Source organism: Lepisosteus oculatus, chromosome 4, assembly GCF_040954835.1.
Source record: "Lepisosteus oculatus isolate fLepOcu1 chromosome 4, fLepOcu1.hap2, whole genome shotgun sequence".
NCBI lineage: Eukaryota > Metazoa > Chordata > Actinopteri > Semionotiformes > Lepisosteidae > Lepisosteus > Lepisosteus oculatus.
In genome coordinates this window covers 1,739,730-1,760,349 of record NC_090699.1, presented here as the reverse complement: position 1 = coordinate 1,760,349, position 20,620 = coordinate 1,739,730, and the positions used below count along the sequence as shown (strand labels likewise).

General features: G+C 47.0%; 1 protein-coding gene across 1 annotated transcript in view; it reads right to left on the bottom strand.

Annotated features, from left to right (window-relative positions):
* atxn2l (ataxin 2-like) overlaps positions 1 to 2,500 on the bottom strand; it is a 60,029-nt gene extending 57,529 nt beyond the window's left edge. Inside the window, exon 1 of the mRNA XM_069188350.1 lies at positions 1,970 to 2,500. Coding sequence (XP_069044451.1) covers positions 1,970 to 2,100 — 131 coding nt within the window. The 5' untranslated portion in view covers positions 2,101 to 2,500. The remainder of the gene's footprint in view (positions 1 to 1,969) is intronic.
* Positions 2,501 to 20,620: the final 18,120 nt, after the last annotated feature.

Sequence of the window (20,620 nt, the reverse complement as noted above, 5' to 3'; positions counted from 1 at the left end):
GTCACCGAGCCACGGCTCCCGAGAGAGAGAGACAGGCAGAGAGAGAGACGGGCGTTAATGTCACCGAGCCACGGCTCCCGAGAGAGAGAGACAGGCAGAGAGAGAGAGACGGGCGTTAATGTCACCGAGCCACGGCTCCCGAGAGAGAGAGACAGGCAGAGAGAGAGAGACGGGCGTTAATGTCACCGAGCCACGGAGTCAGAGGGAGGTGTGTGTGTGTGTGTGTTAGGAGTCAGAGGGAGGTGTGTGTGTGTGTGTGTGTAGGAGTCAGAGGGAGGTGTGTGTGTGTGTGTGTGTTAGGAGTCAGAGGGAGGTGTGTGTGTGTGTGTGTGTAGGAGTCAGAGGGAGGTGTGTGTGTGTGTGTGTTAGGAGTCAGAGGGAGGTGTGTGTGTGTGTGTGTGTTAGGAGTCAGAGGGAGGTGTGTGTGTGTGTGTGTGTTAGGAGTCAGAGGGAGGTGTGTGTGTGTGTGTTAGGAGTCAGAGGGAGGTGTGTGTGTGTGTGTGTTAGGAGTCAGAGGGAGGTGTGTGTGTGTGTGTGTGTTAGGAGTCAGAGGGAGGTGTGTGTGTGTGTGTGTTAGGAGTCAGAGGGAGGTGTGTGTGTGTGTGTTAGGAGTCAGAGGGAGGTGTGTGTGTGTGTTAGGAGTCAGAGGGAGGTGTGTGTGTGTGTGTGTGTTAGGAGTCAGAGGGAGGTGTGTGTGTGTGTGTTAGGAGTCAGAGGGAGGTGTGTGTGTGTGTGTTAGGAGTCAGAGGGAGGTGTGTGTGTGTGTTAGGAGTCAGAGGGAGGTGTGTGTGTGTGTGTGTTAGGAGTCAGAGGGAGGTGTGTGTGTGTGTGTTAGGAGTCAGAGGGAGGTGTGTGTGTGTGTGTGTGTTAGGAGTCAGAGGGAGGTGTGTGTGTGTGTGTTAGGAGTCAGAGGGAGGTGTGTGTGTGTGTGTTAGGAGTCAGAGGGAGGTGTGTGTGTGTGTGTGTTAGGAGTCAGAGGGAGGTGTGTGTGTGTGTGTGTTAGGAGTCAGAGGGAGGTGTGTGTGTGTGTGTGTTAGGAGTCAGAGGGAGGTGTGTGTGTGTGTGTGTTAGGAGTCAGAGGGAGGTGTGTGTGTGTGTGTGTTAGGAGTCAGAGGGAGGTGTGTGTGTGTGTGTGTTAGGAGTCAGAGGGAGGTGTGTGTGTGTGTGTGTTAGGAGTCAGAGGGAGGTGTGTGTGTGTGTGTGTTAGGAGTCAGAGGGAGGTGTGTGTGTGTGTGTGTTAGGAGTCAGAGGGAGGTGTGTGTGTGTGTGTGTTAGGAGTCAGAGGGAGGTGTGTGTGTGTGTGTTAGGAGTCAGAGGGAGGTGTGTGTGTGTGTGTGTTAGGAGTCAGAGGGAGGTGTGTGTGTGTGTGTGTGTGTTAGGAGTCAGAGGGAGGTGTGTGTGTGTGTGTGTTAGGAGTCAGAGGGAGGTGTGTGTGTGTGTGTTAGGAGTCAGAGGGAGGTGTGTGTGTTATAGGTTATCAGAAAGACTCCGTGATGCCGTATCGCCTCCTCGTCGGTCTCAGTACATCAGCGGAGCGACTGGACCGGCCGGACCCAGTCACCTGGCTGCCTCTCCGCCGGCCCGGTGCTGTTCGCCCTGAAAGCCCAGCGGCCCACCCCACCAGCTCCCGGTTCCGAAAACAAAGCAAGCCCCTCCCACTGCGACACCCTGAGTGGACACGCCGCCCGTCAATCACAAGAGCCCGCTCGCCCTCATTGGATGCCTTCCCCTTCAGTCCGCCGGCGCGAGGTAGCCATGGGGGCTCGCCGATTGGCTCACAAGCCGCGTCGATCTAAGCGGCCGCACCGGATTGGCCTGGCTGTATCAGCTGTCGGGCGCGCAGAGACTCCCATTGGTGGAGCAACAGATTTGTCCCGCCCCCGCGTCTACCCCCGGCTTTGACCGGTAGGCCTAGCTGGGAATCGAGACCTCGGACTTTCCTGAGCGCTGCCGGCCGGCCCCTACTCACCTTCCCGCGGCTGCTCTGCTCATGCTGCTCCCGGAGGAAGAGGAGGAGGGGGCGGAGGAAGGCAAGCCGGCGGAGGTTCCGTTGGCCGCTTTCCGGCCGCCAGAGCCGGGCTGCGGCTGCTGCTTGAGCATGGGGCGAGGAGGAGGAGGAGGGCGGGTAGCGGCGGCGGCGGCGGGACGCTCTCTCCCTCTCAGCCCGACCGAGCTGCTGCAGGAGGCCCGCCGAGGAGATCCCGGGCCGGACAGGGCCGGTCTGGGCCGGGCCAGGCGGGCTGGACAGCTCCGGGCAGCGGGGCGGGCAGCGGACTCCGGCGGCGGACTCGACTCCGCTCTCCTGCCGGGCTGCGGGCTGCTCAGTTGCCGGGCTCGCAGGCTGTCCGGGGTCCGTGTGCGGTGCGGCTCGGCTCGGCTCGGCTGCTGCTGCTGCTGCTGCTCCACGGGCTCGGCTCGAGCTGCTCTCCGTCTCGCTCTCTGCGTGTGCGCGTGCTGCCGGGCCGCGCGACACTCAGGCGGAAGGAGGAGGGGCGGAGTGGGAGGGTGTGCGCGTGTGCCGCCGTCTCGCGCATGTGCGTTTGCGTGTGGGTGTGGGAAGAGGAGGGAGAACTGGGCACTGACTGGACACTGGACGCTGACTGGACTGGGCACTGAGTGGACACTGGACACTGACTGGACTGGACTGGGCACTGACTGGACTGATTAACAGCCAGATCACTCTGCAACTCCCAGCTCCCAGCCCACTGGAGCCCAGCAGGGGGCGCCCTCACCCAGCTCACAGCCCACTGGAGCCCAGCAGGGGGCGCTCTCACCCAGCTCACAGCCCACTGGAGCCCAGCAGGGGGCGCCCTCACCCAGCTCACAGCCCACTGGAGCCCAGCAGGGGGCGCTGTCCCTCAGCTCTCAGCCCACTGGAGCCCAGCAGGGGGCGCCGTCTCCCAGCTCACAGCCCACTGGAGCCCAGCAGGGGGCGCTCTCACCCAGCTCACAGCCCACTGGAGCCCAGCAGGGGGCGCCGTCTCCCAGCTCACAGCCCCCCAGCTCACAGCCCACTGGAGCCCAGCAGGGGGCGCTGTCCCCCAGCTCACAGCCCACTGGAGCCCAGCAGGGGGCGCCTGGCCAGTACCTGGAGGGGAGACCCCTGGGAGAGGTGTGAGTGGGGCCAGCAGGGGGCGCTCTCACCCTGCGCTCTGATGCCCCAGTCCAGTGATGGTGAGCTATAAAAGAGTAGGGCTGGACACTGACGGGGACACTGGACTGTAAGTCCAGTTCCTCATCGCTCCTCCCCACTGAGAGCTGGTGTGTGGGGAGCGTTCTGGCGCACTATGGCTGTTGTCACATCATCCAGGTGGGGCTGCACTCTGGTGGGGGTGGAGGGGATCCCCATTACCTGTAAAGCACTTTGAGTGGAGTGTCCAGAAAAGCGCTATATAAGTGTAAGCTATTATTATTATTATTATTATATAAGAAGGCTCCGTCCTTCAGATGAGACGTGAAACCGGGGTCCTGACTCTCTGTGCTCATGAACAATCCCGGGGTGTCTCTATAAAAGAGTCAGGGTTTTACTCAGTGTCCCCCTGGTCTTGACCAGTCCTGGCCTCCTAATAACCCCTGATGACCTCTGACCTCTCTGAGAGCTGCTGTGTGTGAGCGCACTGGTGGGGCTCCACACTGCTGCTGCTGGAGGGGATCCAGAAAGGCGCTATATAAGGGTGAGGATATTATTAATGACCCCTAATGACCTCTGACCTGTCCCCATCGCTCTGAGAGCTGCTGTGTGGGAGCGGACCGGCACATCATCCACATGGGGTACACACTGGTGGGGGTGGAGGGGATCCCCATTACTGTGAAGAGCTCTGAGTGGGGTGTCCAGGAAAGAGCTACTTGGGTATAGAAAGTCACCCCTCTCCCCTTTCAAATTGTAAGTGTACCTTTTGTTGTCTGACACTCTGAAGATGAAGAGAAATTAAACTGGGCTTGTCCCATAGTTATTCTCACAGTTAAGTGAAAATATAATTCTACACCGACCTGAAAACAAATTCATATCTAAACCACCTGAAAACAAACTGATATCTAAACCACCTGAAAACAAATTCATATCTAAACCACCTGAAAACAAATTCATATCTAAACCACCTGAAAACAAACTGATATCTAAACCACCTGAAAACAAATTCATATCTAAAACACCCTGAAAACAAATTCATATCTAAACCACCTGAAAACAAACTGATATCTAAACCACCTGAAAACAAATTCATATCTAAAACACCCTGAAAACAAATTCATATCTAAACCACCTGAAAACAAATTCATATCTAAAACACCCTGAAAACAAACTGATATCTAAACCACCTGAAAATGAACTGATATCTAAACCACCTGAAAACAAATTCATTTCTAAACCACCTGAAAACAAACTGATATCTAAACCACCTGAAAACAAATTCATATCTAAACCACCTGAAAACAAACTGATATCTAAACCACCTGAAAACAAATTCATATCTAAACCACCTGAAAACAAACTGATATCTAAACCACCTGAAAACAAATTCATATCTAAAACACCCTGAAAACAAATTCATATCTAAAACACCTGAAAACAAATTCATATCTAAAACACCCTGAAAACAAATTGATATCTAAACCACCTGAAAACAAATTCATATCTAAAACACCCTGAAAACAAATTGATATCTAGACCACCTGAAAACAAATTCATATCTAACCACCCTGAAAACAAACTTATATCTGGACCACCCTGAAAACAAATTGATATCTAGACCACCTGAAAACAAATTCATATCTAAAACACCTGAAAACAAATTCATATCTAAAACACCCTGAAAACGAACTGATATCTAAACCACCTGAAAACAAATTCAGATCTAAAACACCCTGAAAACAAATTCATATCTAAAACACCTGAAAACAAATTCATATCTAAAACACCCTGAAAATGAACTGATATCTAAACCACCTGAAAACAACTTCATATCTAAAACACCTGAAAACAAATTCATATCTAAACCACCTGAAAACAAATTCATATCTAAAACACCCCGAAAACAAATTGATATCTAGACCACCTGAAAACAAATTCATATCTAAAACACCCTGAAAACAAATTCATATCTAAAACACCTGAAAACAAATTCATATCTAAAACACCCTGAAAACAAACTGATATCTAAAACACCCTGAAAACAAATTCATATCTAAACCACCTGAAAACAAATTCATATCTAAAACACCCTGAAAACAAACTGATATCTAAACCACCTGAAAATGAACTGATATCTAAACCACCTGAAAACAAATTCATATCTAAACCACCTGAAAACAAACTGATATCTAAACCACCTGAAAACAAATTCATATCTAAACCACCTGAAAACAAACTGATATCTAAACCACCTGAAAACAAATTCATATCTAAAACACCCTGAAAACAAATTCATATCTAAAACACCCTGAAAACAAATTGATATCTAGACCACCTGAAAACAAATTCATATCTAAAACACCCTGAAAACAAATTGATATCTAGACCACCTGAAAACAAATTCATATCTAACCACCCTGAAAACAAACTTATATCTAGACCACCCTGAAAACAAATTGATATCTAGACCACCTGAAAACAAATTGATATCTAAACCACCTGAAAACAAATTCATATCTAAAACACCTGAAAACAAATTCATATCTAAAACACCCTGAAAACAAACTGATATCTAAAACACCCTGAAAACAAATTCATATCTAAACCACCTGAAAACAAATTCATATCTAAACCACCTGAAAATGAACTGATATCTAAACCACCTGAAAACAAATTCATATCTAAACCACCTGAAAACAAACTGATATCTAAACCACCTGAAAACAAATTCATATCTAAAACACCTGAAAACAAGTTCATATCTAAAACACCCTGAAAACAAATTCATATCTAAAACACCCTGAAAACAAGTTCATATCTAAAACACCTGAAAACAACTTCATATTTAAACACCCCGAAAACAAATTGATATCTAGACCACCTGAAAACAAATTCATATCTAAAACACCCTGAAACCAAATTCATATCTAAACCACCTGAAAACAAATTCATATCTAAAACACCCTGAAAACAAATTCATATCTAAAACACCCTGAAAACAAACTGATATCTAAAACACCCTGAAAACAAATTCATATCTAAACCACCTGAAAACAAATTCATATCTAAAACACCCTGAAAACAAACTGATATCTAAACCACCTGAAAATGAACTGATATCTAAACCACCTGAAAACAAACTGATATCTAAACCACCTGAAAACAAATTCATATCTAAAACACCCTGAAAACAAATTCATATCTAAAACACCTGAAAACAAATTCATATCTAAACCACCTGAAAACAAATTCATATCTAAAACACCCTGAAAACAAACTGATATCTAAACCACCTGAAAATGAACTGATATCTAAACCACCTGAAAACAAATTCATATCTAAACCACCTGAAAACAAACTGATATCTAAACCACCTGAAAACAAATTCATATCTAAAACACCTGAAAACAAATTCATATCTAAAACACCCTGAAAACAAATTCATATCTAAAACACCTGAAAACAAATTCATATCTAAAACACCTGAAAACAAATTCATATCTAAAACACCCTGAAAACGAACTGATATCTAAAACACCCTGAAAACAAATTCATATCTAAACCACCTGAAAACAACTTCATATCTAAACACCCCGAAAACAAATTGATATCTAGACCACCTGAAAACAAATTCATATCTAACCACCCTGAAAACAAACTTATATCTAGACCACCCTGAAAACAAATTCATATCTAAAACACCCTGAAAACAAATTGATATCTAGACCACCTGAAAACAAATTGATATCTAGACCACCTGAAAACAAATTCATATCTAACCACCCTGAAAACAAACTTATATCTAGACCACCCTGAAAACAAATTGATATCTAGACCACCTGAAAACAAATTCATATCTAAAACACCCTGAAAAAAAAATCATATCTAAAACACCCTGAAAACGAACTGATATCTAGACCACCTGAAAACAAACATATCTAAACCACCTGAAAACAACTTCATATCTAAACACCCCGAAAACAAATTGATATCTAGACCACCTGAAAACAAATTCATATCTAAAATACCCTGAAAACAAATTCATATCTAAAACACCCTGAAAACAAACTGATATCTAAAACACCCTGAAAACAAATTCATATCTAAAACACCCTGAAAACAAACTGATATCTAAAACACCCTGAAAACAAATTCATATCTAAACCACCTGAAAACAAATTCATATCTAAACCACCTGAAAACAAACTGATATCTAAACCACCTGAAAACAAATTCATATCTAAAACACCTGAAAACAAATTCATATCTAAAACACCCTGAAAACAAACTGATATCTAAAACACCCTGAAAACAAATTCATATCTAAAACACCCTGAAAACAAACTGATATCTAAAACACCCTGAAAACAAATTCAAATCTAAACCACCTGAAAACAAATTCATATCTAAAACACCCTGAAAACAAACTGATATCTAAAACACCCTGAAAACAAATTCATATCTAAACCACCTGAAAACAAATTCATATCTAAACCACCTGAAAACAAACTGATATCTAAACCACCTGAAAACAAATTCATATCTAAAACACCCTGAAAACAAATTCATATCTAAACCACCTGAAAACAAATTCATATCTAAAACACCCTGAAAACAAATTCATATCTAAACCACCTGAAAACAAATTCATATCTAAAACACCCTGAAAACAAATTCATATCTAAACCACCTGAAAACAAATTCATATCTAAAACACCCTGAAAACAAACTGATATCTAAACCACCTGAAAATGAACTGATATCTAAACCACCTGAAAACAAATTCATATCTAAAACACCTGAAAACAAATTCATATCTAAAACACCCTGAAAACGAACTGATATCTAAACCACCTGAAAACAAATTCATATCTAAAACACCCTGAAAACAAATTCATATCTAAAACACCTGAAAACAAATTCATATCTAAAACACCCTGAAAACGAACTGATATCTAAACCACCTGAAAACAACTTCATATCTAAACACCCCGAAAACAAATTGATATCTAGACCACCTGAAAACAAATTCATATCTAAAACACCCTGAAAACAAATTCATATCTAAAACACCTGAAAACAAATTCATATCTAAAACACCCTGAAAACAAACTGATATCTAAAACACCCTGAAAACAAATTCATATCTAAACCACCTGAAAACAAATTCATATCTAAAACACCCTGAAAACAAACTGATATCTAAACCACCTGAAAACAAATTCATATCTAAACCACCTGAAAACAAATTCATATCTAAACCACCTGAAAACAAACTGATATCTAAAACACCCTGAAAACGAACTGATATCTAAACCACCTGAAAACAAATTCATATCTAAAACACCCTGAAAACAAATTCATATCTAAAACACCTGAAAACAAATTCATATCTAAACCACCTGAAAACAAATTCATATCTAAACCACCTGAAAACAAACTGATATCTAAAACACCCTGAAAACGAACTGATATCTAAACCACCTGAAAACAAATTCATATCTAAAACACCCTGAAAACAAATTCATATCTAAAACACCCTGAAAACGAACTGATATCTAAACCACCTGAAAACAACTTCATATCTAAACACCCCGAAAACAAATTGATATCTAAAACACCCTGAAAACAAACTGATATCTAAACCACCTGAAAATGAACTGATATCTAAACCACCTGAAAACAAATTCATATCTAAAACACCTGAAAACAAATTCATATCTAAAACACCCTGAAAACGAACTGATATCTAAAACACCCTGAAAACAAATTCATATCTAAAACACCCTGAAAACAAGTTCATATCTAAAACACCTGAAAACAAATTCATATCCAAAACACCCTGAAAACAAACTGATATCTAAAACACCCTGAAAACAAATTCATATCTAAAACACCTGAAAACAAATTCATATCTAAAACACCCTGAAAACAAACTGATATCTAAAACACCCTGAAAACAAACTGATATCTAAAACACCCTGAAAACAAATTCATATCTAAAACACCTGAAAACAAATTCATATCTAAAACACCCTGAAAACAAATTCATATCTAAAACACCCTGAAAACAAACTGATATCTAAAACACCCTGAAAACAAATTCATATCTAAAACACCTGAAAACAAATTCATATCTAAAACACCCTGAAAACAAACTGATATCTAAAACACCCTGAAAACAAATTCATATCTAAACCACCTGAAAACAAATTCATATCTAAACCACCTGAAAACAAACTGATATCTAAACCACCTGAAAACAAATTCATATCTAAAACACCCTGAAAACAAACTGATATCTAAAACACCCTGAAAACAAATTCATATCTAAAACACCTGAAAACAAATTCATATCTAAAACACCCTGAAAACAAACTGATATCTAAAACACCCTGAAAACAAATTCAAATCTAAACCACCTGAAAACAAATTCATATCTAAAACACCCTGAAAACAAACTGATATCTAAACCACCTGAAAACAAATTCATATCTAAAACACCCTGAAAACAAATTCATATCTAAACCACCTGAAAACAAATTCATATCTAAAACACCCTGAAAACAAACTGATATCTAAACCACCTGAAAATGAACTATCTAAATCACCTGAAAACAAATTCATATCTAAACCACCTGAAAACAAACTGATATCTAAACCACCTGAAAACAAATTCATATCTAAAACATCTGAAAACAAATTCATATCTAAAACACCCTGAAAACGAACTGATATCTAAACCACCTGAAAACAAATTCATATCTAAAACACCCTGAAAACAAATTCATATCTAAAACACCTGGAAACAAATTCATATCTAAAACACCTGAAAACAAATTCATATCTAAAACACCCTGAAAACAAACTGATATCTAAAACACCCTGAAAACAAATTCATATCTAAAACACCCTGAAAACAAATTCATATCTAAAACACCTGAAAACAAATTCATATCTAAAACACCCTGAAAACAAACTGATATCTAAACCACCTGAAAACAAATTCATATCTAAAACACTCTGAAAACAAATTCATATCTAAAACAACTGAAAACAAATTCATATCTAAAACACCCTGAAAACAAACTGATATCTAAAACACCCTGAAAACAAATTCATATCTAAAACACCCTGAAAACAAATTCATATCTAAAACACCTGAAAACAAATTCATATCTAAAACACCCTGAAAACAAACTGATATCTAAAACACCCTGAAAACAAATTCATATCTAAAACACCCTGAAAACAAACTGATATCTAAAACACCCTGAAAACGAACTGATATCTAAACCACCTGAAAACAAATTCATATCTAAAACACCCTGAAAACAAATTCATATCTAAACCACCTGAAAACAAATTCATATCTAAAACACCCTGAAAACAAACTGATATCTAAAACACCCTGAAAACAAACTGATATCTAAAACACCCTGAAAACAAATTCATATCTAAAACACCTGAAAACAAATTCATATCTAAAACACCTGAAGACAAACTGATATCTAAAACACCCTGAAAACAAATTCATATCTAAAACACCCTGAAAACAAATTCATATCTAAAACACCCTGAAAACAAGTTCATATCTAAACCACCTGAAAACAAACTGATAACTAGTCCGCCCAGGTTCCTGGGGCGTCTGTCGGCTGTCAGGAAGACCAGCTCGGGCCCCCAGCCTGAAGGAGGAGGAGTGAGGCTGTGACCGGAGGGGAGGAGAGGAGGGAGAGGAGGGGAGGAGAGGAGGGAGAGGAGGGAGAGGAGGAGAGGAGAGGAGGGAGAGGAGGGGAGGGGAGGAGGGAGAGGAGGGGAGGAGAGGAGGGAGAGGAGGGGAGGGGAGGAGGGAGAGGAGGGAGAGGAGGAGAGGAGAGGAGGGAGAGGAGGGAGAGGAGGGGAGGAGAGGAGGGAGAGGAGGGGGAGGAGGGGAGGAGAGGAGGGAGAGGAGGGGAGGAGAGGAGGGAGAGGAGGGTAGGAGAGGAGCCTGTGGCCTGGAGGAGAGGAGGGAGAGGAGGGGAGGAGAGGAGGGAGAGGAGGGGGGGAGAGGAGGGAGAGGAGGGGAGGAGAGGAGCCTGTGGCCTGGAGGAGAGGAGGGAGAGGAGGGGAGGAGAGGAGGGAGAGGAGGGGGGGAGAGGAGGGAGAGGAGGGGAGGAGAGGAGCCTGTGGCCTGGAGGAGAGGAGGGAGAGGAGGGGAGGAGAGGAGGGAGAGGAGGGGTGGAGAGGAGCCCGTGGCCTGGAGGAGAGGAGGGAGAGGAGGGGAGGAGAGGAGGGAGAGGAGCCTGTGGCCTGGAGGAGAGGAGGGGAGGAGAGGAGGAGAGGAGCCTGTGGCCTGGAGGAGAGGAGGGGAGGAGAGGAGGAGAGGAGCCTGTGGCCTGGAGGAGAGGAGGGAGAGGAGGGGAGGAGAGGAGGGAGAGGAGGGGAGGAGAGGAGCCCGTGGCCTGGAGGAGAGGAGGGAGAGGAGGGGAGGAGAGGAGCCCGTGGCCTGGAGGAGAGGAGGGAGAGAAGGGGAGGAGAGGAGGGAGAGGAGGGGAGGAGAGGAGCCCGTGGCCTGGAGGAGAGGAGGGAGAGGAGGGGAGGAGAGGAGGGAGAGGAGGGGAGGAGAGGAGCCCGTGGCCTGGAGGAGAGGAGGGAGAGGAGGGGAGGAGAGGAGCCTGTGGCCTTGAGGAGAGGAGCCTGTGGCCTGGAGGAGAGGAGGGGAGGAGAGGAGGGAGAGGAGAGGAGCCCGTGGCCTGGAGGGGCCCAGCGCCGCTGCAGGAGAGGAGACGTGACCTCACTCCTGTCCGGACCGGGATGAGGGAAGACAGCCCTGGCTGTGTGACTGAGCTTCAGTCGGCCCTCAGAGCCGGTAGAGATCCGGGATTCGGCTGGGATTCTCGCTGTCTCACACACACACACACTCACACACTGTCTCTCACACACGCGCCATCTCACACACGCCGACACACAAACGCCGTCTCACACACACGGCGACACACAGTCTCGCTGTCTCACACACTGACACACACACACTCTCGCTGTCTCACACACAGACACACACACACACTCTCGCTGTCTCACACACAGTCTCACACACACACTCACACACACACACTCTCGCTGTCTCACACACTGACACACACACACACACTCTCGCTGTCTCACACACAGTCTCACACACACACTGACACACACACACTCTCGCTGTCTCACAGACTGACACACACACTCTCGCTGTCTCACACACTGAGACACACACACACTCTGGCTGTCTCACACACAGTCTCACACACACACTGACACACACACTCTCGCTGTCTCACACACTGACACACACACACTCTCGCTGTCTCACACACTGACACACACACACTCTCGCTGTCTCACACACTGACACACAGACACACACACACACTCTCGCTGTCTCACACACTGACACACACACACACACTCTCGCTGTCTCACACACTGACACACACACACACACTCTCGCTGTCTCACACACAGTCTCACACACACACTGACACACACACACTCTCGCTGTCTCACAGACTGACACACACACACTCTCGCTGTCTCACACACAGTCTCACACACACACTGACACACACACACTCTCGCTGTCTCACACACAGACACACACACACACACTCTCGCTGTCTCACAGACTGACACACACACTCTCGCTGTCTCACAGACTGAGACACACACACACTCTGGCTGTCTCACACACACACTGACACACACACACTCTCGCTGTCTCACACACACTGTCTCACACACACACTGACACACACACACTCTCGCTGTCTCACACACTGAGACACACACACACTCTGGCTGTCTCACACACAGTCTCACACACATACTGACACACACACTCTCGCTGTCTCACACACACTGACACACACACACTCTCGCTGTCTCACACACTGACACACACACTCTCGCTGTCTAACACACTGACACACACACACTCTCGCTGTCTCACACACAGTCTCACACACACACTGACACACACACACTCTCGCTGTCTCACACACTGACACACACACACTCTCGCTGTCTCACACACACTGTCTCACACACACTGACACACACACACACACTCGCTGTCTCACACACAGACACACACACACACTCTCGCTGTCTCACACACAGTCTCACACACACACTGACACACACACACTCTCGCTGTCTCACACACTGACACACACACACACACTCTCGCTGTCTCACACACTGACACACACAGACACACACACACACTCTCGCTGTCTCACACTGACACACACACTCTCGCTGTCTCACACAGTCTCACACACACACTGACACACACACACTCTCGCTGTCTCACACACTGACACACACACACACTCTCGCTGTCTCACACACACTGTCTCACACACACACTGACACACACACACTCGCTGTCTCACACACAGACACACACACACTCTCGCTGTCTCACACACAGTCTCACACACACTGACACACACACACTCTCGCTGTCTCACACACTGACACACACACACACTCTCGCTGTCTCACACACTGACACACACAGACACACACACACACTCTCGCTGTCTCACACACTGACACACACACACTGACACACACACTCTCGCTGTCTCACACACAGTCTCACACACACTGACACACACACACTCTCGCTGTCTCACACACAGACACACACACACACTCTCGCTGTCTCACACAGTCTCACACACACACTGACACACACACACTCTCGCTGTCTCACACACACTGTCTCACACACACACTGCCACACACTGACACACACACACACACTGTCTCACACACAGTCTCACACACACACTGACACACACACACACTCTCGCTGTCTCACACACAGTCTCACACACACACTGACACACACACACTCTCGCTGTCTCACACACTGACACACACACACTCTCGCTGTCTCACACACAGACACACACACACACTCTCGCTGTCTCACACACTGACACACACACACACTCTCGCTGTCTCACACACAGTCTCACACACACTGACACACACACTCTCGCTGTCTCACACACACTGACACACACACACTCTCGCTGTCTCACACACTGACACACACTCTCGCTGTCTAACACACTGACACACACACACTCTCGCTGTCTCACACAGTCTCACACACACACTGACACACACTGACACACACACACTCTCGCTGTCTCACACACTGACACACACACACACTCTCGCTGTCTCACACACACTGTCTCACACACACACTGACACACACTGACACACACACACTCGCTGTCTCACACACAGACACACACACACTCTCGCTGTCTCACACACAGTCTCACACACACTGACACACACACACTCTCGCTGTCTCACACACTGACACACACACACTCTCGCTGTCTCACACACACTGACACACACACACACTCTCGCTGTCTCACACACTGACACACACACACTCTCGCTGTCTCACACACTGACACACTGACACACACACACACACTCTCGCTGTCTCACACACTGACACACACACACACACACTCTCGCTGTCTCACACACAGACACACACACTCTCGCTGTCTCACACACTGACACACACACACACACTCTCGCTGTCTCACACACTGACACACACACACACACTCTCGCTGTCTCACACACACTGTCTCACACACACACTGACACACACACTCTCGCTGTCTCACACACAGTCTCACACACACACTCTCGCTGTCTCACACACAGACACACACACACACACTCTCGCTGTCTCACACAGTCTCACACACACACTGACACACACACTCTCGCTGTCTCACACACTGACACACACACACTCTCGCTGTCTCACACACAGACACACACACACACACTCTCGCTGTCTCACACACAGACACACACACACACTCTCGCTGTCTCACACACTGACACACACACACACTCTCGCTGTCTCACACACAGTCTCACACACACACTGACACACACACACTCTCGCTGTCTCACACACACACTGCCACACACTGACACACACACACACTCTCGCTGTCTCACACACAGTCTCACACACACACTGACACACACACACTCTCGCTGTCTCACACACTGACACACACACACTCTCGCTGTCTCACACACAGACACACACACACACTCTCGCTGTCTCACACACTGACACACACACACTCTCGCTGTCTCACACACTGACACACACACACACTCTCGCTGTCACACAGTCTCACACACACACTGACACACACACACACTCTCGCTGTCTCACACACTGACACACACACACTCTCGCTGTCTCACACACAGACACACACACACACTCTCGCTGTCTCACACACTGACACACACACACTCTCGCTGTCTCACACACTGACACACACACACACTCTCGCTGTCGCACAGTCTCACACACACACTGACACACACACACTCTCGCTGTCTCACACACACACTGACACACACACACTCTGGCTGTCTCACACACTGAGACACACACACTCTGGCTGTCTCACACACAGTCTCACACACACTGACACACACACTCTCGCTGTCTCACACACACTGACACACACACACTCTCGCTGTCTCACACACTGACACACACTCTCGCTGTCTAACACACTGACACACACACACTCTCGCTGTCTCACACACTGACACACACACACACACTGACACACACACACTCTCGCTGTCTCACACACACTGTCTCACACACACACTCTCGCTGTCTCACACACAGACACACACACACACTCTCGCTGTCTCACACACACTCTCGCTGTCTCACACACACTGACACACACACTCTGGCTGTCTCACACAGTCTCACACACACACTGACACACACACACTCTCGCTGTCTCACACACACACTCTGGCTGTCTCACACAGTCTCACACACACACTGACACACACACACTCTCGCTGTCTAACACACTGACACACACTCTCGCTGTCTCACACACTGACACACACACTCTCGCTGTCTCACACACTGACACACACACTCTCGCTGTCTCACACACAGACACACACACACTCTCGCTGTCTCACACACAGTCTCACACACACATTGACACACACACACTCTCGCTGTCTCACACACTGACACACACTCTCGCTGTCTCACACACACTGAGACACACACACACTCGCTGTCTCACACACACTGAGACACACACACACTCTGGCTGTCTAACACACTGACACACACACACTCTCGCTGTCTCACACACACTGACACACACACACACTTTCGCTGTCTCACACACTGACACACACACACTCTCGCTGTCTCACACACACTGACACACAAACTTGCTGTCTCACACACTGATACACACACGCTGACACACACACACTCTCACACACACACGCAGCCTCACACTCACTGACAAACTCTGCTCGCTGTTGTCAGATTCAGCTTTTATTTGTATCAAGCATGAGACATTGTTTCACCTTTTAACGTTTCAGCAGATTAATTAGAATTACAATATATTGAAAATTAAAGACAATAGAAAAGAGAACAATACTAAAATAAGTCAGAATTAATTCTAATAATAAATAAGAAATACGAAGGCAACTTTTTAAGTGGCACTCTAGGATGCCTATAGAAAGGTCAGGGGTCAGAGGTCACACATCCCTACAGGTCGCTGGCAGTCTCGCTGGCCGTGGGGCCTGGTGGAGGGGGCGACACCAAGGTCTCTGTGAGCCCCCCTGCCCCTCACTGAGAAGAGAACAGGACACTGAGACACTCGCACAGCCCCTTGCCCACCCCTACGCAATCCATCTGTTTCTCCACAGCAATAGTCTTTACAAACCTCTCCCCCAGCACTGACAGACAGACAGACAGACAGACAGACAGACAGACAGACAGACAGACAGACAGACAGACAGACAGACAGACAGACAGACAGACAGACAGAGCCCAGGTTAGAGAGAGAGACAGACAGACACACAGTGAGACAGAGCCCAGGTCACAGAGAGAGACAGACAGACACACAGTGAGACAGAGCCCAGGTCAGAGAGAGAGACAGACAGGAACAGATAGTGAGACAGAGCCCAGGTCAGAGAGAGAGACAGACACACAGTGAGACAGAGCCCAGGTCAGAGAGAGAGACAGAGCCCAGGTTAGAGAGAGAGACAGACGGAGAGTGAGACAGAGCCCAGGTCAGAGAGACAGACAGATGGAGAGTGAGACAGGGCTCAGGTCAGAGAGAGAGACAGAGAGTGAGACAGGGCTCAGGTCAGAGAGAGAGACAGACAGAGAGTGAGACATAGCCCAGGTCAGAGAGAGAGACAGACAGAGAGTGAGACATAGCCCAGGTCAGAGAGAGAGACAGACAGAGAGTGAGACATAGCCCAGGTCAGAGAGAGAGACACACACAGTGAGACAGAGCCAAGGTCAGAGATATCCTCAGAGATAGACAGACACAGACAAATTTAGAGAAAACTTTATACTATAAAACACAGTATGACAATTTACACAACAGGTCGTTATAACACTAATAGGTAATCGGTCACTTCTATAAGTAGTACCTGGAAATATAATCTTAGAAACTCTGATTTTAACAATGCACTTAGTAGCATCAAACAGGGAGAGACAGAGCTGGAGTCCAGTCAGTGTGTCTGTATTAACCCCTCTCTCTCTCTCAGTGCAGTGTTAATGTACTGGAGTGTCCAGTCAGTGTGTCTGTATGAACCCCTCTCTCTCTCAGTGCAGTGTTAATGTACTGGAGTGTCCAGTCAGTGTGTCTGTATTAACCCCTCTCTCTCAGTGCAGTGTTAATGTACTGGAGTGTCCAGTCAGTGTGTCTGTATTAACCCTTCTCTCTCAGTGCAGTGTTAATGTACTGGAGTGTCCAGTCAGTGTGTGTGTATTAACCCCTCTCTCTCTCAGTGCAGTGTTAATGTACTGGAGTGTCCAGTCAGTGTGTCTGTATGAACCCCTCTCTCTCTCAGTGCAGTGTTAATGTACTGGAGTGTCCAGTCAGTGTGTCTGTATTAACCCCTCTCTCTCTCAGTGCAGTGTTAATGTACTGGAGTGTCCAGTCAGTCTCTCTCAGGTGAAGGAGTACTGGTTGTCCTCTCTCTCAGGTGAAGGAGTATTGGTTGTCCTCTCTCTCTCAGGTGAAGGAGTACTGGTTGTCCTCTCTCTCTCAGGTGAAGGAGTACTGGTTGTCCTCTCTCTCAGGTGAAGGAGTACTGGTTGTCCTCTCTCTCAGGTGAAGGAGTACTGGTTCTCCTCACTCTCAGGTGAAGGAGTACTGGTTGTCCTCTCTCTCAGGTGAAGGAGTACTGGTTGTCCTCTCTTTCTCAGGGAAAGGAGTACTGGTTGTCCTCTCTCTCTCAAAAGAAGGAGTACTGGTTCTCCTCTCTCTCAGGTGAAGGAGTACTGGTTCTCCTCTCTCTCAGAAGAAGGAGTACTGGTTGTCCTCTCTCTCAGAAGAAGGAGTACTGGTTGTCCTCTCTCTCAGAAGAAGGAGTACTGGTTGTCCTCTCTCTCTCAGGTGAAGGAGTACTGGTTGTCCTCTCTCTCTCAGGTGAAGGAGTACTGGTTGTCCTCTCTCTCAGGTGAAGGAGTACTGGTTGTCCTCTCTCTCTCAGAAGAAGGAGTACTGGTTGTCCTCTCTCTCAGAAGAAGGAGTACTGGTTCTCCTCTCTCTCTCAGAAGAAGGAGTACTGGTTGTCCTCTCTCTCTCAGGTGAAGGAGTACTGGTTGTCCTCTCTCTCTCAGGTGAAGGAGTACTGGTTGTCCTCTCTCTCTCAGGTGAAGGAGTACTGGTTCTCCTCTCTCTCAGGTGAAGGAGTACTGGTTGTCCTCTCTCTCTCAGGTGAAGGAGTACTGGTTGTCCTCTCTCTCTCAGGTGAAGGAGTACTGGTTGTCCTCTCTCTCTCAGGTGAAGGAGTACTGGTTGTCCTCTCTCTCTCAGAAGAAGGAGTACTGGTTGTCTTCTCTTTCTCAGGTGAAGGAGTACTGGTTGTCCTCTCTCTCTCAGAAGAAGGAGTACTGGTTGTCTTCTCTTTCTCAGGTGAAGGAGTACTGGTTGTCCTCTCTCTCAGGTGAAGGAGTACTGGTTGTCCTCTCTCTCTCAGGTGAAGGAGTACTGGTTGTCCTCTCTTTCTCAGGGGAAGGAGTACTGGTTGTCCTCTCTTTCTCAGGGGAAGGAGTACTGGTTGTCCTCTCTCTCTCAGGTGAAGGAGTACTGGTTGTCCTCTCTCTCAGAAGAAGGAGTACTGGTTGTCCTCTCTCTCTCAGGTGAAGGAGTACTGGTTGTCCTCTCTCTCAGAAGAAGGAGTACTGGTTGTCCTCTCTCTCTCAGGTGAAGGAGTACTGGTTGTCCTCTCTCTCAGGTGAAGGAGTACTGGTTGTCCTCTCTCTCTCAGGTGAAGGAGTACTGGTTGTCCTCTCTCTCAGGTGAAGGAGTACTGGTTGTCCTCTCTCTCAGAAGAAGGAGTACTGGTTGTCCTCTCTCTCTCAGAAGAAGGCGTACTGGTTCTCCTCTCTCTCTCAGAAGAAGGAGTACTGGTTGTCCTCTCTCTCTCAGGTGAAGGAGTACTGGTTGTCCTCACTCTCAGAAGAAGGAGTACTGGTTGTCCTCTCTCTCAGAAGAAGGAGTACTGGTTCTCCTCTCTCTCAGAAGAAGGAGTACTGGTTGTCCTCTCTCTCAGGTGAAGGAGTACTGGTTCTCCTCTCTCTCAGGTGAAGGAGTACTGGTTGTCCTCTCTCTCTCAGGTGAAGGAGTACTGATTCTCCTCTCTCTTTCAGAAGAAGGAGTACTGGTTGTCCTCTCTCTCTCAGGTGAAGGAGTATTGGTTGTCCTCTCTCTCAGGTGAAGGAGTACTGGTTCTCCTCTCTCTCAGGTGAAGGAGTACTGGTTGTCCTCTCTCTCTCAGGTGAAGGAGTACTGGTTCTCCTCTCTCTCAGAAGAAGGAGTACTGGTTGTCCTCTCTCTCTCAGAAGAAGGCGTACTGGTTCTCCTCTCTCTCTCAGAAGAAGGAGTACTGGTTGTCCTCTCTCTCTCAGAAGAAGGAGTACTGGTTGTCCTCTCTCTCTCAGAAGAAGGAGTACTGGTTGTCCTCTCTCTCTCAGGTGAAGGAGTACTGGTTGTCCTCTCTCTCAGGTGAAGGAGTACTGGTTCTCCTCTCTCTCAGGTGAAGGAGTACTGGTTGTCCTCTCTCTCAGAAGAAGGAGTACTGGTTGTCCTCTCTCTCTCAGGTGAAGGAGTACTGGTTGTCCTCTCTCTCAGGTGAAGGAGTACTGGTTGTCCTCTCTCTCAGAAGAAGGAGTACTGGTTGTCCTCTCTCTCAGAAGAAGGAGTACTGGTTGTCCTCTCTCTCAGAAGAAGGAGTACTGGTTGTCCTCTCTCTCTCAGGTGAAGGAGTACTGGTTGTCCTCTCTCTCAGGTGAAGGAGTACTGGTTGTCCTCTCTCTCAGAAGAAGGAGTACTGGTTGTCCTCTCTCTCTCAGGTGAAGGAGTACTGGTT